Consider the following 26,750-nt stretch of genomic DNA (forward strand, 5'->3'; position numbering starts at 1 on the left):
TACAGGTACCTGGGAATATTTAAAGAACATTGTGAACATGCAAGTTCCTGGCACTTGCTGAGCATTCAATAAACATTTGGCTCCACAGGGAACCTGATATTAAATCATTCATAGTTGACCAGATCTTGGTTAGGTCATGCAGCAGAGCAGCCACCATGCTGTGGTTTTTTGAAATAAAGAAACCACTTGTCAGATTCTCTATCCATAGAAATTGCTGGGGAAAAATACAGCTTTTTAAAGGAGATGAAACTACTAGACAAAAATTGTTAGAAGACAGGCCTTGCCACCTGCCTTTCTTCCCCCAAGAATGTTTGGTTCTTCACCTCCCGGGTCTTGAAGGCGCAGATCCAAATGTCAAGTTGCCAAGAAGTTCAAACTTTGGTGGACCCAGTGTTTCCATTTTAGGTGTCCTGTGCATGCTTCCTGTAAACTTGGTTTTATGCAGAACTTGCTGATGATGTCTCTATAACTCTGAGAACAGGAATGATGGAAGCATGGGTCTGAGTGGAGGTCAGATGTGTCCTCTGGGCAAGGAGAAGGATTTGCCCAGGGAAGACTATACTTGAAGAGGAGCACTGGATTTTGTGAGAGGTTTTAGGCAAAGCATGTAAGAATCACAGTCAGTGAAGAGTTTTCTCTCTTGTAAGAGTTTCTTATTATTTCATGAAACAACAAAAAGGGTAGTGAGATGTTCAACAGGTGCGAAAGCTGTCAAGCTAGACTTGATTAATAATTACAGTTAAAATAATTACTGATGTATTTATTTCACACACATTTATTGCAAGCATATTTTGTCAGGAACTGACATGCATAGATGAATAAGACATGCAAATAAACAATTGTGCTACAGGGTGAGAGGTCTATAATAGAAGTTTGGGAGCACAGAAAAGGCAGTGATGTAGTCAGCTAGGCCTGAGAGGACCAAGGGCCAAGGAAGACCACACAGATTGCCATACGAACTGAGCCTTGAAGGAGCTGGGAGAGTGGACTGTGGAGGATTTTGTATGTCAAGCTGAGAATTTTGGTGCCTTTGAAGAAATGTAAGCTGGGAAGTATAATGATCAGACTTTCATTTTGTAAAAAGAATACTTGCTGCAATGAGAGAAAGCAGATGAACTAGTTAAGTTAGAGGATTACTGGGATTATCTGGGTGACAGATGATGAGGGCAGAACTAGACTTGTGCACCTGGAAGTGATGAGAAAAGGAGAGAGTCACCATGGAACAAAGAGAAAGCTTTTATTTGTTGCTATTTTTGATAATTCCTGTTATTTGTTTTATAAGTTGGTATGTTTTATTTATGGGAATATTAGACATGTCTTTTCAATGTATGTGTATGCTAATTACATCCATAAATATGCAATGGTTTTTTTTTTTTTTAATTTTCCTGCCTGAAAAATTTCCAGCTTGCTGTCTATCTGGGCATGGTGTGTGATATTTTCTTTGTTTTAGTTCATGGATTCCTAGTTGGTTCATCTCCCTCAGGGAACGTTTGGAAACATGTAGTAGCACTTTTTGATTGTCACTATGCCTGAGTATCCCTGCCAGCATTTAGAGGGCAGAGGACAGGAATGCTAAACCATTGCAATACACAGGATAGTTCCATACTACAAAGAATTGTCTGGGCTCAAATGCCAGTAGTGCCTCTGTTGAGAGCTCATCTTGGTTGATAGGAAGTGAATAGAGAGGCAGGAAGGGACGCTCTTGGTAATAAGAGCGGTCATACACTGAAACTTATTATATGCCTGGTATATAGTCACCATAGCTGTAGCATTTCATTCTATGACCGTCCAGGGAGGTAGATACCATTACTATCCCCTTTTTACTAATGAGTGAACTGAGGCAGAGTAGGATATTTGGCTCTGGGCCTCACATATTTGACTCTAATGCTCTGTTTTCCCACATGCTTTATTTTCTTGTAAATTTAAATTAATCAATACTAAGAGGAAAAGGAGAACCACATTTACTTTGTGCTTTATAGTTTGTTAAATATCAGAATATACCTCCTGGAAACATTTCTGCCAGTTTAGCAGAATATTGACAAGTTATCACCTTCAAGCATTTTTTTAAAATATGGAAAATGTTGGATGAAATTTGTTTAAAATTAGGATGGCTTTGCTTTGTAGATTGGAAGAAACTCTTATTTGATGGAATAACAGTTGGTACTCCATAAATGTCTGGGGAATTGAATTGACTCTATGGAGGCACTTAGTGGCTTTAGAGGGTGTCATAGATCTTGCAAATTTATTTTTATTTTTATTTTTTTACCTCACATAAAAGTGAATCTGCCTCAAGTACGATCTTTGTCGTTTGAAGACGTGCAGTGACATTGATGAGGAATGTGGCTTTTTCTTGGACATACCTTGCACTTCCCTGTTTCTGTGCCAGTTCTAGTATGTTTCCTTTGTGAGGCATCTCCTCCTCTCAGATCCATCTATCTGTAGCTTAAATGCACCTTCCTGTACAGGACCTTTCTTGATCTCCACTGAATGTTGTCTGAACCTCTCTTACAGCATGTCTCATCATGCCATGAGATACAATCATTTGTGTATGTATTTTATCTTTTCCTCTAGAAGAGTACCACATTTTGGGAGAGGCATAGAATAGGACCACCGATGCTAAGAGTATGCCTAGCTCCTCTGGGCTCTTGTGTCTGGCACAGTGCCAGGCATAAGCAGGCACTCAAGAAATCTTTGTTTAATAGAAAGTCAAAAGAACAACATGTGTTATAGTAAATTCCATCACGTTGGGGAGGTAATAGGCATGCTCTACTCTGGGCTCCTGTTGCAGAGAGGATTTTGTTTGGCTTGCACAAGACAAACATTTAATTCTCTCTTACATAACCAGCAGTAGAAGGCTGGTCTGGTGCTTCCGTGATACCATTAGAGACTCAGGCTCCACTGTACTCTGCGGGTGACTGCCATTCCTGAAGTCACCTCATTGTCCAAAATGGCTGGTATAGCCACAGCCATCCTTTCTCTATGCCAGGTAGTGGTATTGCAGAAGGACAAAGAAGGATATGCCTTCTCTGTTTAAAGGAGACTTTCCAGAAGTCCCACACAACACTACTGCTTGCATTTAATCTCATCAATTAAGACTTAGTCCTATGATCACATTTGGCTGAAGTTTGGAAAATGTAGCTTTTTAGCTCAGCACATGGTTCACCTGAGTAATGCTGGATTCTATTACTGAGGAGGAAGAGGGAAATGAATGTTAAAGTATGCCACGACTGGTCCTGGCCAAAGCTGGTTGGGTGACACTGGGCATCTTCTCTTTGGCTTTGAGTACCACATTTTGGGAAAGGCATAGAAAATTTGAACCTTATTTGAAAGAGAGAAACAAGAATGATGAGAACACTGGAAACAATGTCATGGGGGAATGATGGAAAAACTGGAGATGTTTCTTTTGGACAAGAGAAGAATAGGGGAACAATGGCTAGCTCTCCAGATATTTAAGGAACTATTATATGAAGAAGGATAAAACTTATTCTAAATGACTCAAAGAGATGGGAAATTGTAGATATATCGTATACACTAAAAGAATGCTGGAATTCAACTTTAAGGTCACTTTTAATCTTTGACCTTATATAGTACAGATGCATACCATATAGATGTATCCGTAAGTTTGTGCTTTTGAGGTTAAAATTGCTTATTCTCTGGTCTCTTCATATTGGAATTCCCTTTACCCGAGGGTTGCTATGGTGACAACACCCTTAGCAGTCTGCATTTTGAAAAGCTTTGGGCTTTTCCTTTTGTGAGATGTGGTCTCTCTGTTTCCCCCATGCTTGGCCTTTTTCAAAATGTCATCAAGTCAGAAACAATTTCCAAATTTATCAGAGTGAAGTGAGGAGAATTTTAAAATCATAGATACTAGTAACGGGTTAGTCATTCTATATTGTATAACTCAGTGATTCAATAAATATTGTCACTATCAACTTCTTTGGATTAAGATAGCTATGTTTAGGCAACTGGTTAATGTTATTTAGTTAAGCATGTGTTTTTAAATTATTACTAAATTTCTTAAACACCCTTGAAATATAATTGTTGAAAATGTCTTAAAAACACAGCTAGTATCAACCAGAGAAATAATTTAGCAAAGAGTTAATTTATTTCACTAAGTAGTGATATATTTTTGAAAGTATGTGGAATGGATGTGTACCTATAAACTTGACTATCTTTGTGAATTAAGTTTTATTTTTCTAGTTCAATTTTACCTTGAATATGGATATGTTGTTCTTTTGTGAATCTCAGACATCAGAAAGATTTAGTTGAGGAGAGAGTATAGTGTAAAATAAAAGTAATTATAAAATTTAGTAATAATAAAATACTCAAATTTCTGTATTAAATTAGCTTTTGGGGGAATGAGCTACATAATTAGGTTATTTTAATAGATTTTCCAACCAGGTAGCAGATGATGAATATAGAAGAGCTACGTATATATATATAAACTCTTATATAAGCAAATATTTATGAAGCAAAAAGAAGCCTGTAGAATTCAGAGGGAGACAATATTTGGAGTTTAAAGGATCAGAAAACACTAACCTAAAAATAGTATCAGTAATCAGTTTTTATTAAACACTTACTGATATGCCAGACCCATAATCCTCACTCTACCCTCATATTAATGTTATGAGTAAGAGCTCTTATTATCTCCATTTTTAGATGAGGAAATTGAGGCACAGAAATTAAAATGGCTGTCAGAGAGTTAGTAAGAGGTGAAGCAGTGGTTTGAACCCCTAGTATATGACTAGAGGGACTTCACCCTGAACGGTTAGTTGGCTTCTAAGCAGTCTTCGCATGCTCTTCCCCTTCCTCGCCCTACTGTAATATTATAATAGTTTCCCCGTAGTATTTAGCCATCTGGCTATCCAGATTTTATCTCTTAACCTTCTGTGGAAAAGCTGTTGACTTTCAGATATGTTGGGCAGAATGGAAGAAGGAAAGTACAGACTGTTATACTTGGAGAAATAATTATTTCATATGTAGCAGTAGTTGAATCAATAGGTGGACGAATTTACTGAAATTTCTTGAGTTAATCCAGTGATGGTAAACAAACACATGGCCAAGTGAGCACTCTATGAAGTGTGCCTTCTGGAATGCATATTGTCTTGTCTTTTCTTTTCCCTTCCTTCCTTCTTTCCTTCCTTCCTTCCTTCTTTCCTTCCTTCCTCCCTCCCTTCCTCCCTCCCTCCCTCCTTTCCTCCCTTCTTTTTCCTTCCTTCCTTTCTTTTTTCCTTCCTTCCTTCTTTCCTTTTCTTTCTTTCCTTCTTTCTTTCCTTCCTTCCTTCCTTCCTTCCTTCCTTTTTCTTTCTTTCTTTCTTTCTTTCTTTCTTTCTTTCTTTCTTTCTTTCTTTCTTTCTTTCTTTCTTTTCTTCCTTCCTTCCTTCCTTCCTTCCTTCCTTCCTTCCTTCCTTCTTTCCTTTTCTTTCTTTCCTTCTTTCTTTCTTTCTTTCTTTCTTTCTTTCTTCCTTCCTTCCTTCCTTCCTTCCTTCCTTCCTTCCTTCCTTCCTTCCTTCCTTCCTTCCTTCCTTCCTTCCTTCCTTCCTTCCTTCCTTCCTTCCTTCCTTCCTTCCTTCCTTCCTTCCTTCTTTCTTTCTTTCTTTCTTTCTCTTTCTTTCTTTCTTTCTTTCTTTCTTTCTTTCTTTCTTTCTTTCTTTCTTTCTTTCTTTCTTTCTTTCTTTCTTTCTTTCTTTCTTTCCTCTCCTCCCCTACTCCCTCCCTCCCTCCTTCCCTATTTCTTTTTCTCTTTCTTTTGCTCTGGGTTTGCTCTGTCACTCAGGCTAGAGCACAGTGCAGTGGCATGATCATAGCTCACTGCAGCTTCAAACTCCTGGGCTCAAGCAATCCTCCCACCTCAGCCTCCTGAATAGCTAGGAATACAAGTGTGCACCACCACACCTGGTTAATTTGTTTTGTTTTTGTAGATACTAGCTCTCACTATGTTGCCCAGGGTGGTCTCAAACTCCTGGGCTCAAGCGATCTTCCTGCCTCAGCCTCCCAAAGTGTTGGGATTTTAGGTGTGAGCCACCATACCTGGCCTCAAGTCTGTTTCTTGATCAGTACGCCTGGTAACATTGGGCTCTCTTGTGTGCATATATGTAGATGTACATGCATACATACACATATATTCCACTTTGGGTGGAATGGATGAATATTTTGTTTCCAGTGGAAGGAGTTCTTTGAGTTACAAATAGTAGAATAAGGGCTTTCAGTTTACAACAGAACCCAAATGACAGTGTTTCATTAATCATGTTCATGTGTTAATGGATTCTCTTGAGACCTTTGGAGTCATTGCTTTTGCAATATTTCCTTAGGGCCTTTTTCTTCAGTCCAGATTAATCTAAAATACATTGCGCTGATCCAGAGATGTCACCAAATTCTCCTGAAAGGCCCTTTGACTGTATTTGGACTGGCCTGTGCTTTTATGGAAAAATGCTATCTCACTGCTGATGAGGTTTCTGGCATTAGCAAAGATGGCCTTATACATGGTACCACAACCTATGTGGTACGATGTTAGGAGCCCTGATAAGATACTCTGTTCCCCTACAATCTGCTCCATCAAGCTAGTGAGGAAGGTATTTAGGCATTAGGAATACCTAAAATGCCACAATTAGAAAATTCATTCCTTGGAGGGCTTCTGTTTTCTGCTGAAAGTGCAAATACCCGTAGAAGGCTTTAAGAATCACTCACCTTCCTGTGAGTAAGTTCACCTGGGAGCAGATTTTTGGGGTCAGGGTCACGAGCCATGAAAATTCTGGCCATGTTATGGGGATCTGAGGGAGAGAGAAGGAAAGGATTTTTAGACAAGGGTGGGGGAAGTCAGGCGGAGGTGGGACCATTTAACTAGATAAGGCCCTAATCGTCTCATTCCTGGACTATCAGAACAGCCTTTTAAGTTTAAGTTGCTTTTCCCTCTTTGTAACCTTACTCACCAAACGTTGTGAAGTGTTGAGTGCTTATAGTAAACAGAGTGAACATAACTCTTCCCAAGGAAGAACTGGCTGACTTTAGTTTCTTGGTTTCTGGAAGGAGATGGGATAGTGGTATTGTCTTGCTTGAGGATAGCCAAATGGTTGTGGACAAGAGGGCTTGTTTCCTGACAAATGTTATTCTGCCTTAAGAGTGCAAAGATAAATGGTCTACCAGAGCTTCAGTACCTGTTTGTTGGGTTGCATTTAGTTTGGAGTGTTTGCTCTGTGCAGTGGAGAATACTTTGGAGGGTAGTAAGGTCTCTCTGTTTCATTACTGAAAAAGAATAGGAGTGGGGTCATGGCAATGGGGTATTTCATTCCTCTGTGTGTGTGTGTGTGTGTGTGTGTGTGTGTGTGTGTGTGTGAGATGGAGTCTTTCTCTGTCACCCAGGTTGGAGTGTAGTAGCCCAATCTTAGCTCACTGCAGCCTCTGCCTCCTGGTTTCAAGTGATTCTCCTGCCTCAGCCTCCTGAGTAGCTGGGATTACAGGTGCACGCCACCGCGCCTGGCTAATTTTTTTGTATTTTTAGTAGAGATGGGGTTTCACCATGTTGCCCGGGCTAGTGTTGAACTCCTGACCTCCAGTGATCCAAGTGCCTCGGCCTCCCAAAGTGCTGGGATTACAGGCATGAGCCACTGTGCCTGGCCTCATTCCTTCTTTTGCAGGAGCAGGATGTCTAGGTTTATGTAAATCTGTTCTTTTTTTTTTTTTTTTTGAGACGGAGTCTCCCTCTGTTTCCCAGGCTGGAGTGCAGTGGCGCGATCTCGGCTCACTGCAAGCTCCGCCTCCCGGGATCATGCCATTCTCCTGCCTGGGACTACAGGCGCCCACCACCGCGCCCGGCTAATTTTTTTTGTATTTTTAGTAGAGACGAGGTTTCACCGTGGTCTCGATCTCCTGACCTTGTGATCCGCCCGCCTCGGCCTCCCAAAGTGCGGGTATTACAGGCGTGAGCCACCGCGCCCGGCCTGTAAATCTATTCTTATTCAACCAGAAATAAGGTAGCAACTTAAGATAATATTAAGTTTTTCTTTGAATGAATTAGAAAGGAATTATTATATGTTATTTTAGTCAAAGAATATTTTTACATTTGATGCATTCTTCTGTTATATAAGAGAAAGTTTAGAGAATTAGGATAGTGAATATTTTTAATGCTTTTTTTTTTTTTTTTTTGAGATGAAGTCTCACTCTGTCACCCAGGCTGGAGTGCAATGGCACTATCTCGGCTCACTGCAACTTCCGCCTCCCTGGTTCAAGAGATTCTCCCACCTCAGCCTCCCAAGTAGCTTGGACTACAGGTGCACGCCACCGTGCCTGGCTAACTTTTTGTATTTTTAGTAGGGATGGGGTTTCACCATGTTGGCCAGGCTGGTCTTGAACTCCTGACCTCAAGTGATCTGCCCACCTTGGCCTCCCAAACTGCTGGGATTGCAGGAGTGATCCACCACACCTGGCCTTTAATGCTTTTAGGAAAAATTTGAAGTTAATTCTTTTAAACATGGGACCTGGAGAATCACTGAACTTCCTTTTTTTTTTTTTTTCTTCTATTGAGACAGGATTTCTCTCTGCTATCTATGCTGATCACGGACTCCTGAGCTTAAGAGATCCTCCTGCTATGGCCTCCCAAAGTGCTGGGGTTACAGGCATGAGCTACTGTGCTGGCCAGACTTTTTAAATGGAAAACTTTTTAGCTTGGTTTCAGTAGATTAATCCTGAATTTCTTTATGTCCTCAATTCTATGGCTTATGCCAAGGCATGAGTTGAGGTTAACAGAAATCCTTTTATGATAATAGAAAGATAACGATGTCCAAGTTTAATGTACAGTATAATGACTTAAGGTCTATTCTAGGAAAGCCTGTATATTTATCATTAATTTCTTTTTGGTGTTGGAATTATACACCTACAGTATTTCATGTAAAACTCCAGAGGATCACCTGAAATATGAATGATTTACAATAGACAAAATAATAAAAATGCTCATTGTAGGAAGATAGAAAAATATATAAACGAGAAAATCAACATAAAAATACATAAACAAGAAAATAGCAAATTGGGAGCAAGCTTGCTTTTGACTCTAGTTTGACCTGTGTTTCTTAGAATAAATCTTGATTTTCACTCTTGCCCTTGACCCAAGACTGGGCCAGTGGAGGCAACCACCACCATCTGTGCTTTCAGTGTTGAGCTTCCTACCAAGGAAGGTGGCTTAGATTTTGAAAGTTTCTCTCAGTCAGATAGTAGGGGAACAACTCTTAGAATGTTAGATGAGTGGTGGCAATGCCCCGGAAGGAGCCACCTTTCATGGAGGGACGGCTGTGCTTCAGGCATTGTGCCAGAGGTTTACAGGGACCTCTTTAATCTTCACCATAACCTGAATTTGCAGGTCAGAAACTTTGTAGGTAAGAAAACTGCATACTGTATCAGTTTAAATTCAAGTTCATCAAGCTAAACCAGCTCAGTAACAAATATTTATTGAGTGAAGGTTCAGTGGTAAATGAGACACAAACAGTTCCCTCATGGAACTTAGAGTCTGGAATGACATAGGGACAGTCAGTGCATTGCCAGAGTTGAAAGCCATACATCTCTTGGCTTTTTGGCTATTGTTTTTTCCATTGTTATTCTTCTCATTTTAGCCATTCTTACTGAATTTAATTGAAATTTTACTTAATTATTATAATGCCTATGGATCCATGTTCTGCATATTAACTCATTCATGCTAATTCAAGACTGTAACTATAGGTACCCAACACTCAGAATTGAGATGGTCTCTGAAAACTCTATTCTTGACCAACTCTCTAATATCATTTTATTTTATTTAATTGCCTTTTAAAAAAGTATAATACAAACAAAACTCCAGTAAGCAAATGGCTTTAATTTTTGTGTGTCAGTTAGTAGAGATTTTATTGTATACACTTTCTGGTTTAATTTATTACTGAAGCCATACTTTTTTTTAGCATTAAAATTCTAAGATTTTATATTTATAATAGTGATAACGGTTTTTTACTGTAATTACTAATGATATTTAAAGCACAGAGTAGGCAAAATCTTAGGAAATATACTCTGCTTTTTTTCCTTCCATTTCTGACAATCATTGCAGATAAACTTGTAATTTTATTCATGTTGCTACTAATATGAGGACATTATAAATTTATCATGTCTGTGCAGAAACCTGAACACCACTTTATTACATGTGGGTATCAGTTGGTGACAATGTAATATTGTTGATTCTGTGTCAACAAGCTATTGGATTGTTTCAAGTCATCACAATCACGTTATAACACGAAGTGATGACATTGGCAGAGCCTGAAAGTGGTTTGGAGACCTGCTCATGCTATTTGAGCCCAGGCATAACAAACCAGGGCCAAGGGACTTCTGGCGTAAAGATAACCTGCTGGTGAGGCATGTTCTGAAGTTCTTTTTGCTCAGTCTGTTAAGAGCAATATAGTAGGGGAGACACAGGAAATTTAGTGTCATTCTACCCTGAGAGTATTTGCAAATATAATAGGTCTTTCTTTATAGATTTACAAGGCAATGATTTGCTGTTACATTTGTTTCTGTATAGGGAAATTAAAATCATGATTATGCTATATTAGTAAATTGCTTCTAATACAAATTACAGTTTTTGATTGTAGGGTAAGATGTACTCTTGTAGCCCTTTTCCCTCCCTCCCTCCCTCCCTCCCTCCATCCCTTCCTTCTCTCCTTCCTTCCTTCCTTCCTTCCTTCCTTCCTTCCTTCCTTCCTTCCTTCCTTCCTTTCTTCCTTCCCTTCTACCTTCCTTGTAGATATCTTTGTCATCTTTTGGACATCATCTTGGTTTCACACATATATTCTAACACACCATATATAGTTCATTTATTGAGGGTAGGCTGGGTACTAGGAGGTCCTGTAACAGGCCATGGGAATACAGAGGCCACTTCATCTCATCTGTTCTGTTCTTTATATTTCATATATCCAGGTCATGGCAGGAGAATTTTGAACTTTCTGCTTATAAAATCCTTTCCAAGGCATAACTTGTCACTAAAGGGGAAAAATACAAAAATATTGTGTAAAACAGCAGCAAAACCAGTTTTTAAAAAAGGGAATGACATATTACATTTTTATTAAAAATGTTGACTTCAGTTTACTAGATGTTTATCAGTACTTACTGCCCAAGAAGAGGCTTTTAAACTTACTGTTGGAAATCTTTTTGACACTCTTGCTGCACAATATTTCTTAATAGTTTAAGAAAATTCTTACTCTGTTGGCAGAAGCCATACATGCCCATCACTAAATGGTCAAGGTTGAGGCATGCCTGTGTGTGCAACTCAGTTATTCATCTAACGAATGAACTGTGGATAAAGTATAGTGTTTGTGTGAATAACAATGCAGGAGCCTCACCATCACCAAGCATAAACATTTCTGATAAGAGCTGTTGTCAGAGTTGCTTATTGATGTTGAAGCATTGATTTCGTTAGAGTCAATTATATGTGTGTGTGTGTGTGTGTGTGTGTGTGTGTGTATATATATTTATGTATATACCTGATCTCTACTTTCTGAAAATTTACACATTTAGAATGGAGGTTATTTAGTTCCTATCATGTAACTTGTGACTTATAAGCCCACTTAGCAATTACATACTGCTTCGGTCTGAATTTGGGCCGTAGCCAAATAAGGGTGAGTTGCCATTTTGTACCAAATTGAGGTTGAGGTGCAAGATGCCAAGTGTCATTTAAACCAAGGTTAGAATGCAAGATGCTAGGTCTCATGAAATCTAGTGTCTGGACACTGATTGCTAACCTTAACATCTCTCCTTTCTGCCCTCTCTCTTTTTCTCTCCCTTATTCTTTTCTCTCTGTTTTTGCCTCTTCTCTCTCTTCTCATGTCTTTAGAGCTTGTTGTAACTATTGCGATAGTCAAGAACTAAATAACATGGAGTTAGGGAGAAGGAATACAGCAAGGTGTTTGTATGATTCAGTCAAGAAGGCCCATTTAGTAGTTATAAATAATTTAGCCTATGGCTATGGGGAATTACCAAATCTACCAATTGACGGTCAATTTCTTCTCTTCTTGTTGCTATTGTCATAATTTGCAGTATCAAACTATCGTTCATTTGATAACCTGGTGATCTCATCTGATTATTAAGATGACCAAAATGAAAGTGATGCTTATAGCTTTAACATATCCATGTCAATTTGATTTATGGTTCAACACTTGGACCTAATTAATCAGAAAAACCCTAATTTGATGCTATCTATTAATGCTAGTCTGATACACCATTCAAAAGCCTTAGGCAAGAAAGCTGCCTTTCTAAAGTCTCTCTTGTCATCTATTTCTCATGAATGTCCATTTTCTTTTTTAGTGTTTGAGTCCACTCAACCATTTTCCAGTAATTTATATTGCTAATCAAAAAGCCATATAGGAATTCTCTGGGTGATTGGGACTGAAAATGTGCTCTGAAATGGGAATGATTTGTAGTTTTTGCACAGGGTGTGTTAAGTCATCAGGTGCTGAAGGGCATGCTATTCTTGCAAGTAGTTTGATTCATTGGATCCTTATTTACCTGGGCAGACAGGCCATCTTAAATTTTCTTCTGTTTGGATAGTGCTCTTTTCAACATCCTGTAAGTGTAGCTCTTTTGCCATGAAAGATGTAAATAACCAGTTAGTCCCTAGTGGGGATCGGGGGCAGAGGAGATGAAGGTCCTGAGCTTAGTTTCCTTCCATGTGGAGGGAAGGTTCCTCTTTAGGAACCTCAGTGACTTAGTTGATAGAGGAAGCACTGCATGAGCTATTCAGGGGGAGCACAGAAAAGACTGATACAAATACAGTTTCAGTGCTTTGATGCTCGCTAATAGGAAATTTTCATTGCTCGGCGTTCTTAGTAAAAGCTTGGACATTCTTTTGAATGTTTGGGCACTTGAGTGATTGTCAATTTATATTTTTATTTTTTTGTGAGTGTATGCAGTTGGGGTGGGGAGAGGACATTTGAAGAAATTATTATTTTTTGCTCTGATAATGAATACGGATGGGAAAAGTTTGCATCATAACGCAATGTGTTTATGACTGTTTTTCATAGCCACAATCCTTTATGTTAATGACGAACTACTTGAGGATTTCAGATGCTTGTGTTTTTCCAGTGTGGTCCCCTCCCCTTGAAGGGGTAGACCTGTGGACGTGTGATGGAATGGAGCATTCCAGGGTGAAACAGGCCTTTCTGGAACTTAGATTCTTTATCACACTCCGAGGGGAGTTCGTTTCCAGTTGCTGGTACTAGCAGATGCAGCGTGCAATTGCCCAATCCTAGGTGCTCTTATTGATGGGTGGGGAGGAGTGGGATTGCTGTTTAAGAAATTTTATTATCTTTAGAAGGGAAGAATTTATTATGGTTTTTTTTTTATGGTCTCTTTCATGTGGGCTAAGATAATTTTGAGCTCTGACTGTCCAAGCTGCTTAGAGGCTCTGAGTTGTTCTCCACTGGGGGTGGTACTGCCGCTCTCAAGTGGCATGGACGTGCCTGGGAGTGTTTTTTGTCACAGTGATGTGGCGGGGCACTACTGGTGTTCCACAGGTGGGGGCCAGGGATGGTGTACATACTGCTTTGCCCAGGACAGTTCTGCAAAGTGAGTAATTATCCCAACCTAAATGGCGATAGCATCCTCCGAATAACCTCTGAGAAGTGTGACTTTGCTTATAATGTTCTATAGTGCTGATGGACTGCCTGATTGTAGAGGTGAGAGGTGCGTAATGAAAAAACAAGCGGGATGTGAGAGCCTTGGGGGCAGGGGAGAAAGACAGGTGACTAGTGTTTAAATGGAAACGGAGAAGGGTAGCTCAGTTATAAATGGCTCAGTTTTAATCTCTCATTGCTCAGAATTGAGAGGCTGCTCAAGTAGTACATCTCATTCTGCTGCCATTTGGTTATTGGAAAGGCACATTATTTTAATTACTAAGCAAATATTTAAGTAATCTTTGAGATCAACTATCTAGAGAGCTGACTGGATTCTGTGGGCTGGATACGCAGACACGTCCAGCTTGGAAAGGATGGTGGGGGATGGTCACTAGGATGTTGTTGGCAATGCCCTAAGGCAGTGGTCCCCAACCTTTTTAGCACCAGGGACTGGTTTCATGGAAGATAATTTTTCCATGGACAATGGGGAGGTGGTGGGGGAGGGATGGTTTTGGGATGACACTGTTTCACCTCAGATCATCAGGCATTAGATTCTCATAAGGAATGCACAACCTAGATCCCTCTCATGTGCAGTTCACAATAGGGTTTGTGCTCCTATGAGAGTCTAATACAGCCACTCATCTGACAGGAGGTGGAACTCAGGCGATAATGCTTGCTCACCCACCTCTCACCTGCTGCTATGTAGCCTGGTTCCTAGCAGGCCACGGACCAGTACCGGTCTGTAGCCCAGGGACTGGGGACCCTGCCTCATGGAACCTGTTGGTAGTTTGCCATGCAAGTAGACCTGCTTTGGATCCTCCTGGGGCAGCTGGAGGGGCTGCAAGGTGAGACCCTTCTCTGCTAGCAGCCTCTTGGTGAAGCACCTACCAGCCTGCTCACTGGGCTCATGGTTGTGGTGAGGTTCTAGGGATTGAAGTGGAGCTCCAAGCTCTTCTCATGGTCAAAGTCTGCATGCTAGTTCAGGCTTTACCTACTCAGAGTGACCTTCACTTTTAACACAGTTATTTCCTGAGTAATCACCCTCATACTCATTTGATAGTCACTCTTTGGCTTGGCACTCAAAGCTCTTTTTTCTCCATCTTCTCAGCCTTGTTGCCTACCACTCTCCAAGAGGTCCCCACTGCGTGGGCCATACTTATTAGACCCTCACCCATGCTAAGCTTCTGTCAAGTTTTTTTTTTTTCTTAGAGACAAGTTTCACCATGTTGGCCAAGCTGGTCTTGAACTCCTGGCCTCAAGTGATCTGCCCGGCTCAGCCTCCCAAAGTGCTGGGATTATAGGCGTGAGCGATCACGCCTGGCCTGTCAAGTTGTTTTGACCCTACAGACAAAGCCTGGTCTCCCTCTTCACCTCCCCAAATCCTGCTCATTCACAAAGACCCAATGTAGTCTTATAATTCTTCATGAAGACTTCTCTGATGACACCAGCCTGCAGTGTTATTTTTTTCCCCCAAGGCCAGTTGTTTTTTATTATATCCATTGCTTATTTGGAATCAAATTGTCTGTTGTCATATGGCATAGCTTTGGAGTCAGACTGCCTCAGTGTAAATCCATGCTCCACTACCTACTAGCTGTGAGATTTGTTCAAGTCTCGTTGTCCTCATCTATGAAATGGGGCCATTGATACCATCTCACAAAGCTGTTGTGAGGATAAGTAAGGTAATGCATGGGGAACACTTAAAATATTGCTGGCAAGTTCTGGGTGAACAGATGCTGTCATTTGCTTTGCAGGACATGAAATGATGAAATAAGTACAGGCTCTGGAGTCACACAGGTCCTGGGGCTATATCAGACTTTGACATTTTCTACCTTTGTGGCCCTGGGTGAGTTGGTTAATGTCACCGAGGCTCAGGTTCCCCTTCTGTTAAATAAGTATAAATCTCACATCATACAGTTCTAAGAGGATCCAGTGGATATCTATAAAGCTTTATATATTGTCTAACACATAGTAGGTACTCATTAAACAGTATCAGCTATTGTTATTGCATGGATATTTAATTTATAACATATAAATCACTGTTGCCCCCACTAAACTTATAGGCTCTGTCAAAAAGGAAGCATATCTTATTTTTCTTTGTTCTTCCACTGATCCTCGGACAACTGCACATAGTAGTTATGAATTTATTTGTGGCTTTAGTGAATCTGGCATCATATTCTTTTTGTCCTTATTTGTTTATTCATTTATTTTTGCACTTAAATTATGCCTACATGATAATGCATCAAACTGCATTGTGGGTTTTGTCCCCAAATCTCTGACTTCTTGAAATGTCCTTATAGTATTGTTTTCCTCTAAGAAAACATCAGGGCTCTGAAACAATAATTGGGACAAAGCAGTCTATTCAGTGGTTTGTAAACTGGATTAAAAAAAAAACCAAAAGAATTCCTGCCACCTATTTGGTGATCTGTAAGGAAAACCAGGCAGTTAAAATGTTGCACAGAAAGAGAACAGTCGGTTGGTTTGCTGTTCATGTCTTGTTTCAGTTTCATTAACTGAATCCTTGACTATTCTATCAATTTGACACTAGACAGGGTAGGATGCTCCATATAATTTGCTATTCTTGGCTATCATCACTATAGTGTAAAATTTTGGAAATAAGCCAGTGACCCTAAATCTTTAAAAGGGGACTGGCCTTGTTTATGTGGGCAAGGTATGGGAATTGTAGTGAACCGTCGGCCAACTTATGAATATCAGAAGTGTGTCTATCAATACCAAAGGAATCAAAATTAAGTACAGAAAAAGTGAAGCAAAAATTATAGATAAGTTAAGGAATTGCCTCTTAAATTTGTTTGTTTCTTTGAGTTCAGTGAAGGTGGGACTATTAAAATGTGGTTTAGTCATACACAGTTTTAAAAAGAGGACTGTACCTCCTCAGGTAGACCAACTGTTTGGAAGGACCAGTATGTGTTAAGAGGATCTAGCGGGGAAATAGGATTTGCCATAGAAATTACCTTACTCTGTTAACTTTGGACAATGTTCCATTGACTACTACTCGCCTTTATCTTATAAGAAGAGAATTTATGGAAGAAAAAGGAAACTTACAAGGAAAGGGTAAAAGAATGAAACTGCTATTAATATGACTCAATGTTTTTTTCTTTCTTTTTTTTTTTTTTAATAAAAACTTCTAGATATTCCTCTTTTTTCAGATTATTCCAGATTCCATTTTTCTTTCTATGGATTTAAGATGGTAAATTTCTATTTAACATTGTTTGTTCTGATAGCTTTCTATATCTCTGATACATAATGGTCTCAGCAGGCTGAGTTTTACAAAGAGAATTCTACACTTCCTGACGAACATGCATTAGCTATTCCATGAGCACCCGGTGCTGTGCCAGAGGCTGTAAATGACACAGAGGAATGTTCTCAATCCAGCATTTTTCCTTGCTGTGGAAAACAAACAGGCAAATGACTTCTTTTCTCTGGGCGCTATCTGTTACTCTAATATCTTATCTTAACACACTCTTAGTCCAACACTTACCCAGGAAGCTTGGAATATGGCTACTTATGAAGAAAGGATTACTCTTGTTTTTTTTTTTTTCCCTAGCTTTGGGCTCTTTATGAGGTTGAGGTTGGGAAACAAGTTTATTCCTATGTCTAATATAAATTTTACTACAGATATCAAAACGCTTAAATTTTTTTTTTGCATTGCTTTTGATTGCTGCAATGTTTCCGAAGCCCAATAATTTTTTAATGCTATGTTAGTCACCAAGTAGATTACTCTTTTTCTCCAACTGAAGTATATGAGCTCTATGGATTCTACGCCAGCCCAATAATGAACTCAGTTAATGTTAACTGAGAGCAGCTTTGGGGGATCAGTTTTTTCCATTCATTCTTGAGTTTAGTGGAATAAACTTTTTCTTTTGATGAAAGGGAACATAGAGTAGTGGTCAAGTAGCACGAATACTGGAATCAGAACTGTCAGATTCAAATCCTTGCTTTGCACATATTTGCTATTGGATCTTGGGCAAGTTACTGAATTGCTCTGTGCTTCAATTTATTTATTTGCAAAATGTTCATAATAACAGCATCTATTTCATAGGGTTATTATGAGGATTAAATGAGCTAATGTTGGCAGAGCACTTAGAATGGTGCATGCCATTTAAGTGCCATATGAGTACTTCTTTTCATCTTTGCATCATCTATTCTGATTCATGGGACAGGCAGGGGTTAGTGCTTGAGAGATAGGGTGTTCATTTGGTTCTGATGGTTCCTTTGCGATGATTGCCTGGTTCTTAACAAAACATTTTTATTTCAATGTGGATTGTATTTTCCTCCTTTCATCCTTGGTTTTTACTAGAGGGAATTTTTTTTTTCTTTTTTTAAATCAGGCAGCCCCCAAACCAGAGAGGCTCCTGGAGAATGTTTTAAAGTTACGTAAATGATTGTTTGCAAGGTTACTTCTTGGCTAAAACTGGATTGGTTGAATATGGCAGTTTTGAGACTGTTTTCTGAACAAAGTTTTAAAACTGGCTCTATGTAGATTTTTTTTCTCCCTGTGGGTGGCTCCAGTGTGTGAAATCATCCCCCCCAACTTTTTTTTTAAACTTTAAATACTTAAATAACGAAAAGGTAGATAATATCTAGATAAAACTTTTGGAGGGCTTGTGAATAAAGGCTACTTATTTAAAACAAAACACTTAAAATAAAGTGCATATGGACCAACTGAAGTCAGGGGCATTTGCAATTGTTATTAGACCTAATCCAGACCTTTAAACTAGTGGTTTATATTTGGTTTATTTTTAAACAACACATACTCCCTTTATGAGAGAATGAGCTTCTGAGGCCAGTGAAGCATTTGGCTGATTGCTGAGAGGTCAGCCAGCAATGATAAAGTATCAGTTTGTTTTTTCTGGAGAGATATTTCCAAACAATAGTCATTTGGGAGTTAGAAACAGGCATCGAAGTTACTACTGAAAAGGTGAATTTGACAAATGAATTATAGATTTGTTGATAAACTGAGTAAATTGGATTTGATATATTAGATAATGGAGTGAGGAGATCAAGTGTGAAAATCACTGCCTATAAAAATTACTTAATTGCAACATTTCCCCATTAGTTTCATTTTTCACATGTGTGATTTTAAATAACTGACTTCAAAGTGTTTTATAAAATGACTTTTGGGTCTCTATTTTGTGTTCTTTTCATGATGTGTTTAACTTGGCATTTTAGCTTGGCAAAAACAAACAAGTCCCCCCACCCCACTCCTCAAAAATGGGACTTGTAATAAAAGTTGCTAAAGAAATAGCATTAATTATATATATTTTCAAAACAGGCAATGTATATTGTTCTGATAATTTCCTCCTGAGTACTCAGTCTCTACGTTTATACTTTTCTTTTCTCCATAGCAATATGAAACTGTCTGTAAGAGGACTGTTCTTTATGATTGTTATAATTTTTCAACCAGAAGATACTACCTTTACAACCTCAGATACTAAGGGAGACAAATACACTGAACTTACAAATGTATTATGTTGGATTACTAACAATAGACCTAATTGATAAAAGTGATTTAATATATGTTGTGTTAATAGCTAAACCTCCAAAGCCCCTAATCTCCCATGGAAATATTGCTTTGTAGAACAAAATCCAATGAGAAGTTCTGGGATTCCAGAGTGAATTTGTACATTCCTTAGGGGCATTTTTGCAAGGGAGGTTGTTGTGCTTTAAAGGTAGTTGATAAGAGACCTGCACCACCAACCCCAGACCTGCACCACCAACCACCATCATGCATTAGTCTATAGAAGGTATTTGGGTGTACGTACTCCTGTACCACTCGGTACCACCATTTAGCCAAGCGAAGTTTCTGACCATTTGCAGCATACATTATAAATCAGGATGTCACTACCAGACAATCAGATTTGAACATTCCATGAACAAAGTAGCCTATATACCCTAGAAATAGATCACTTAACTATGTTTATGTCATGCTGTTGATATGCCTGCATTTACACAAATCAGGACAGCACATTGCTTGTTTATTTTAGGAGTAGGTAATTGATCTGTATATTTACCTAATTTTGGTTAATTAACTAAAAATTGAAATGGGTAATTTAGCATGATTGCTTAAATACATGGGGAAGATGTAATTATTCTTCCAACTCCAAAAATTGCTCCTTTATCCCATGAGTTTGTGAAAGAATAAAATAGTTTTGAGTCTTTAAGTGGGGCTGGTAGTGGCTGCTCTCTTTGAAAAATTTTTCTGTGTGGCACATAATGCTTGGGAAGGTCACTGGCCAGGTATTTGGGGAACTTTGTCCCTTGGGGAGACCTAGGAAAATCACAGGATATATTTGTTCAGTGAAATGAGCTTGTTTAAGTTATATTGTCCTTCCAGTATCACTAGGGACTATCACTGCCACTTGGGCTGTCAAACTTTTGGTGTCAAGTTTGTATACTCTGGTTGGCTGCAGAGATTTTGTTTTGTTTTGTTTTTGGCTCTTTGGTTTAAAAAAATTGTTTGCAGAGATGAGCTTATAGATCTGGCAAGTTATAACTTAATTTTAAAAAATTAAGACAAAATATTAGTCTGAATCTAAGAATGAAAGGTCATAACCTGCTGTATATGATTTAGTAATAAAAAATCACTTAAAAAATAAGGTGAGGAACTCAAAAAAGTATAGTCAAGCAAATGAAAAGTTACTCATGATGTTATCAATCAGAGATAAGCACTGTTAACATTCTGGTCTTTTTTATGCTGTTTTTTTTTCTTTGCATATGTAACTCTGTTATCAGTACAAACTTACATCCTTGTTTTTGTTACATTAAATTATGAGTATTTATCTAAGTACTTAGAATTTCTCCATAACCATTTTATAAGTTACTAATATGTCAAAAAGAGATGTAAAAAAATATAATCCTTTTATTGTTGGACATTTAGGAGGTTTGCAATTTCCTTTGTTACAAATAATGTTGTGATGAAAATCTTTATACATACATTTTTGTCTACTTCTTTGATTTGTTCCTTAGGAAAAAAATCCTTGAAGTAAAAGTACTAAATTAAAGATCAAGTGTTTTTAAAAAGCAAGATACATGTTGTCAAACAGCTTTCCCAATGAGTTCCATCAAGGTATACACTAATCAACTGTGTATGAAAATCACTCTCTTCTTGTGGATATTCGAATAAATATCTTTATATTATCATTGGGAGAATGTTTTCCTAATTTTCTAATTTGTATTTCTTTAATTATGTGATTAGTTGAATAATTTTTCATTTTTATCAAAAATTTATATTTCTTCGGTTAAATATCTGCATGGCATAAGTTTTTAAAATTTCTGTCTGTTATTGCAGAATGTGACAGTGAGCATTTTCGCTGTGGAAGTGGGCATTGCATCCCTGCAGACTGGAGGTGTGATGGGACCAAAGACTGTTCAGATGACACGGATGAAATTGGTTGTGGTAAGTGAGGAGGGGCCAGGCTAAGTTCTATTTTGAGTAACGTAAGTGCTTCGTGGTGATTTCACCTGCAACAAAGAGAAGAGTATGCCTTTTAGTGACAGAGTCAGGTCTGGGCCAAAGTCTTTTGAGATCTGTGTGGTTAAATAGAGAACTGGTGGCATTAACAATGATTTCATTCCCTTCTGAGGTAGGGGTTCAATTCACATTGATGATAGAATATTAGTTTCTATCTCACCCTTATCCCTGACCACAACTTCAATATGGAAACATATTTGGGTGCAGTTTTCTGAAGCCTGTAAGAGATTATTACTGATATTCACTCTGCGAATTTTGTGCACCCATAAGAACAAACAAAAAATAATGTTATCTGAACTACTATGATTTGTAAGTCAAGGAGGAGTCCATTTTTATGTAAAGGATGTAGAGTAACTTGTTGGAATTACCCGAAAGAAATCACATAATTGGTTCGTGTGATTTATGTTTTTTAAAAATTCTAGTTTTAAAAAATTTTAAAAATATGGTAATGTAGTAAACCTCAAATCTAATTAATTATTAAATGACGTTCACATACATTTTGTCATTTAGTTTTCTCACTAATCTTCTGAGGTAGGTTTCAGATTAGGAAATTGAGACTTGGAGAAGTTAAGTCATTTATTAAAGTTCTTACAGTTGGTAAGTCTGTGCACAGATCCCATTGCTCTTCCCAACTTCTCATAGGTGATCAATCATACATCTGCAATTTCCTTCATTTCAGCAGGTGAACTAATGAGGGTTTTCTTTCAAAAATCAGAAAAGCAGGTGAAAAATTTTTGTTTGCAATTGTTGGCCATCTTATGGCATACCATAGCGGTCAAACTTTGGTGTGTCATTTAGATGACAACGCATTTGAAACTGGGAGGAAGGGTAAGGACTGGGTCCTGTACAGTGCTCCTCTAACGCTCATGCACAAATGGATCACCTGGGAGCTCATTAAAGTGCAAATTTGGATTCCGTATTTTGAGGTGGGACCTGAGCTTCTGCGTTTCTGTAAACTTCCTGCTGATGTTGATGCTGCTACTTTGCAGACTACACTTTGAACAAGGGACTAAACTATATTTGTAGAGACACGATCATGTGCTAACTGTTTGCCTCCACTGGGCTTACTGAGTTCATTTTAATTAAACAATAAAAGCAAAAAGGCAAGAGCAGTGTATCTGGGGTAAAGGAATAAGTGAACAGCTATGCCAACAACTCTTCAGAGATTGTTACCTGTATTATATTTTATTGACCTGTAAAAATAATAACAATAACAACAATACCAATGACGATAGTGAGAGCAGCTAACATTACTTGGTGCTTTCACATACATTATTTAACTTATTTTTCACAACAAACCGTGAGATGAGTATAGTCCCCATTTTATGATGCATACGAGGTTCAGAGAACCTGCCAAAGATCCTAAAGCAAGTAAATCATGGAAATAATAATTATTTGATTCTGGATTTTCTTTTCCAAATCTCATGAATTTTCCAGTTCATCATGATACTTTACTATTAGTTATTATGAAACAAATAGTTTAACAATAACTCATGGTTAATTTTTACTTGAGTGAAGCTTTTAATCTAACACCTTTACCATAATTTGTGTGTATGTCTGCTGTTTGTTTTATTCTCTGTGTTTTTAAGTTGCTTTGGTTCATGAGTTTGCTGTGATGCTGTTGCTGAGTTTATCTGAAAGTGAACTCTGGCATCCACAGACTCTAGTATAAGGGTTGTTTACTATTTGCCTTCAAATAAATTGAGGAGCAGTTGACATGATACGCTCTTCTGGAACAAGCATTGCTTGCTAGTATAGTGGGGAGGATGATTGCCATAATGAGTTCTCTTTTGGTTTGTTTTAGCTGTCGTGACCTGCCAGCAGGGCTATTTCAAGTGCCAGAGTGAGGGACAATGCATCCCCAACTCCTGGGTGTGTGACCAAGATCAAGACTGTGATGATGGCTCAGATGAACATCAAGGTTGCTGTAAGTGTTTAGAGAGGAATCTTGCTTGGCTTTGTGGACACCTAAAACCCAACCTGTCACAAAGAGGTTACACACAATGGGATGATTCTTTATAAATGTGGAGCGGGGCCTTAAATCATAAGGGAACCTATGCCAGCAATCTCATTCAGGGGTTGGATGATATTGAAAGTACAGATGTACTGAAGAATTATGAATATACCCCAGCAATTCGGAAATGAGATAGGTTCCCAGTCTTTAATTTTGATTATGTTATGCTCAAGAAAGAAACCAAATATCTATTGGTGTGTATAGCTGGGTGTCTTCATGTGTGTGGTTGACAGCTGAATGAGTCCTTTGGCTCTGTGGCATACTTTGTATTCAAACCTTCCACCCCGTCTGCCCCAATATTAAACTCTCTTCTTTTTGACTTAGTGGAAGCAGGTAGGTCTGTTGGAGGGCTTCTTGGTGGTTACTTCAGTGACTGCTGCCGCAGCCACCATAGGATGAATTGGAACAAGAAAGAAAATAGTAGCAATGAAGCGGATCTTGGCAACTGAGGCATCCCTGGACATTGAGGTGGTTTGGTTCAGTTACCTCGAAAAAAACCTTTAAATTCTAATTTCTTTGAGATTAAACTGGAAAAAATTGTTTTAATAGGTTTAACGATAATTTTATTTTATTTATTTTTATTTTATTATTATTTTTAGAGTCAGGGTCTCACTCTCTCACCCAGACTGGAGTGCAGTGGTGCGATCACAGCTCACTGCAGCCTCAAACACCTGGGCTCAGGTAGTCCTCCCGCTTCAGTCTCCTGAGTAGCTGGGACTATAGGTGTGCACCACCATGCCCAGCTAATTTTTAAATTTTTTGTAGAGATACGATCTTGTTACGTTGCCCAGGCTGGTCTGGAATCCTGGGCTAAAGTGATCCTCCTGCTTTGGCCTCCCAAAATGTTGGGATTATAGGCATGACCCACTATGCCTGGCCTGAAAATAATTTCAGATGAGAGTAATGTCGGGTAAATATAAGATGGCGACCTGTGAGCAATTTGTCTCTCATGTGTATCATTCCATTCCTTTCTCTATTAAGGATATTTGTATAATTTAAAATCATTCTTGTATCATTGCGGATGTTGTTAGCTGCAAGGAAAGAAAAACACAACTCAGAAAAGTTAAACAAAAAGGGGATTTATTATCTCACATAATAAGAAGCCTAACTGTAGGATTGTTCTAGGGTTGATTAATTCCCAGCTCAGTAACATTATCCAGTTTTTCCTTGCTTTTTTGCTCTGCCATATTTATCCTATCGGCCTTTCTTGATTGTGTAAAAGCTGCTCAAGTCTCAAAATTTGCATCCTGAAGACCTGACATTCTCTCAGGTAGAGAGGAGGTTCTTAATAAATAGATACTAAATGCGTAAATGATGGGTTGTTCATCTTTTGGCTATATAGCTTTGAGTCTGTTTTCCCTTATTCCTCTCACAGAGTGGGAAGAAAGCTGAGCTTTATTTTGCGATTCAGTGTGTGGTGGATGACCCTTTGCTAATAATAATACAGAGGGGATTGGAACTACTAAGGCAACTGCTTGGGAGAAGAGGCTGGAGATAAGTTTATAGCAGTCATTTTAAAACAATATTGCATATCATTTTAAATGACCATGGGTTTCATAAGGCAATTCTCCCATTTTTAATGATATAAAAATTCTCCATTAGGTATCTTTTAACCACAAACAGAATATGCCACCTCTGTGTTCACTAAAGTCACCAGAGAACTCCTGATTGCCAATGGGCATTTTCCTTCCTTGTCACACTGGATGGGCATTTTGACTGCACTTGACTCTGGAGACCATTCCTCCTTCTTGACACCACTCCCTTGGCTGCCATGACTCCCAGCAGTCCTGGCTCTCTTTTGAGCTGCTTTGGTCGTTCCATTTTATTTTCCTCTTCTACTCAGCCCTTGAGTATTGGTGTTGCTCAGAGTCCTGCCCTGAGCAGCTTTTCTCATTCTAGATAATCTCAGGATAGTCTCACTATTCTCATGATTTTAGTGACCCTCTGTGGCCTGATGAGACCTAAATCTGTGTTTACAACCCAGATTTTTGTCCACACTTCAGTCTTTTATACTCAACTACCTTTGAACCTCTGCAAGGTGCCTTGAACTCAAGGTGTCCCAACTGCAAATAATCATCTTCCTTCCTGAACTGGATTTTCCTTCTATATTTGCTAGGCAACATATTTTATCTTTGTTAATGGAAATAGCATTTAACCCACTATGAGGCACTGGCAGAAAATACAAAATCAGTCTTAAGTTATCGGAAATAGGCAGATGGAAGCTCTTTTACTTATTGAATTTGTGAAACATATTTCATAATGAAACTATTTTATTAGATGAAGAAGAAAGATTGCTGTAAGTGACATGAACTATATAATCAATTGGCATGAAAAGGCTATCACAATCCCCTAAGCACCCACGCTAGAAACTTGGAAGTTATTCTTGATTCCTTCCTCTTTTTCACTGCCCACATTGAATCACCAACTCCTGCCTAATTTGCCTTATAAATATTTCTAAAGTTCATCTCTTTATTTCTCTCTCTATTTTTTTTTTTTTGTAATGACAGATTTTTTTTTTTTTTTGAGACAGGGTCTTGCTCTGTTGCCCAGGCTGGAGTGCAGTGGTGCAATCATGGTTCACTGTAGCCTTGACCTCCTGGGCTCCAATGGTCCTCCCACTTCTCAGCCTCCTGAGTAGCTGGGACTACAGGCGCATGGCACCACACCTGGCTAATTTTGTATTTTTTTTGCAGAGATGGGGTTCTGCCATGTTGCCCAGGCTGGTCTCCAACTCCTGGCCTCAAGTGATCCACCCATCTTGGCCTCCCAAGTGCTGGGATTATAGGTGTAAGCCACCATGTCTGGCCCATCTCTTTATTTCTGCTCCCACTGCCAACATCTCTCATTTGGGTGTCAGCAGTAGCCTCTGGGTTGGCCTCCCTGCCTCCAGTCTGGTGCATCCTTAGATTCTCTCTGACACTGATGCTGATCTAACTAAGATTCTTTGGTAGCTCTCCATTAATTCCAGGAGAAAGTTCCAATTCCCTAACATGGTTTACAGTGGCTTCCAGGATGTGGCTGGTGCTTATTTTCCTATGTCTATCATTTGCTATTCTTGTCTTGAAGTGGCCACTTGGGCACAGCAGTGCTTTCAGTTCCTGTGGGCGTGCCATGCTGTGTCCTAGCCTTTTGTGTCTGTGCAAGCTGCCTGAATGCTGAATGCTCAGTGCTAGATGGTTCTTCTTTGCTTTTGGCCTACCTGACTGCTGCTTCTTTAAGACCCAGGGAGGTATCACTTTTTCAAGGAAACGGTCCCCATGCATGTTCCCATCCCAGAGTGCATTAAGTTCCCAGATTGATGGTTCTATCATTCCTGTGTGCCTATAGTCCACTTTCATAACTGTTTTCTAATTACTCTTTAAAGTGTCCCCTAGAAGACCATGAGCTTCTTGAGGGTAGGGATTGTGCCTTACTCATTCGCAGATTCCCATATTGCTATACTGTGTGGTACATAATAGGCCCTCAACAGATGTTTGTATAATTAATGAACAGATGAATCTCAGCATTAGATTGGTTGATGGAATTATATAATTTTAATTTGTTTCCTCACATTTGAATGAGCTTTTAATTGCTCCTTCGTAAGCCCTTTGAAAACCTAAGCACAACATTTAGAATTATTTGGGCTTGATGTAAA

The 26,750-nt window shown here is 38.9% G+C and overlaps 1 protein-coding gene across 1 annotated transcript in view; it reads left to right on the forward strand.

Moving 5' to 3' along the window:
* The window catches only part of LRP2 (LDL receptor related protein 2), a 213,535-nt gene that overhangs the window by 18,941 nt on the left and 167,844 nt on the right, over positions 1-26,750 (forward strand). Inside the window, exons 2-3 of the mRNA XM_050750442.1 lie at positions 20,920-21,027; positions 22,907-23,029. Of these exons, the coding sequence (XP_050606399.1) occupies positions 20,920-21,027; positions 22,907-23,029 (231 nt within the window). The remainder of the gene's footprint in view (positions 1-20,919; positions 21,028-22,906; positions 23,030-26,750) is intronic.

This window comes from Macaca thibetana, chromosome 12 (assembly GCF_024542745.1).
Source record: "Macaca thibetana thibetana isolate TM-01 chromosome 12, ASM2454274v1, whole genome shotgun sequence".
Classification (NCBI taxonomy): Eukaryota; Metazoa; Chordata; class Mammalia; order Primates; family Cercopithecidae; genus Macaca; species Macaca thibetana.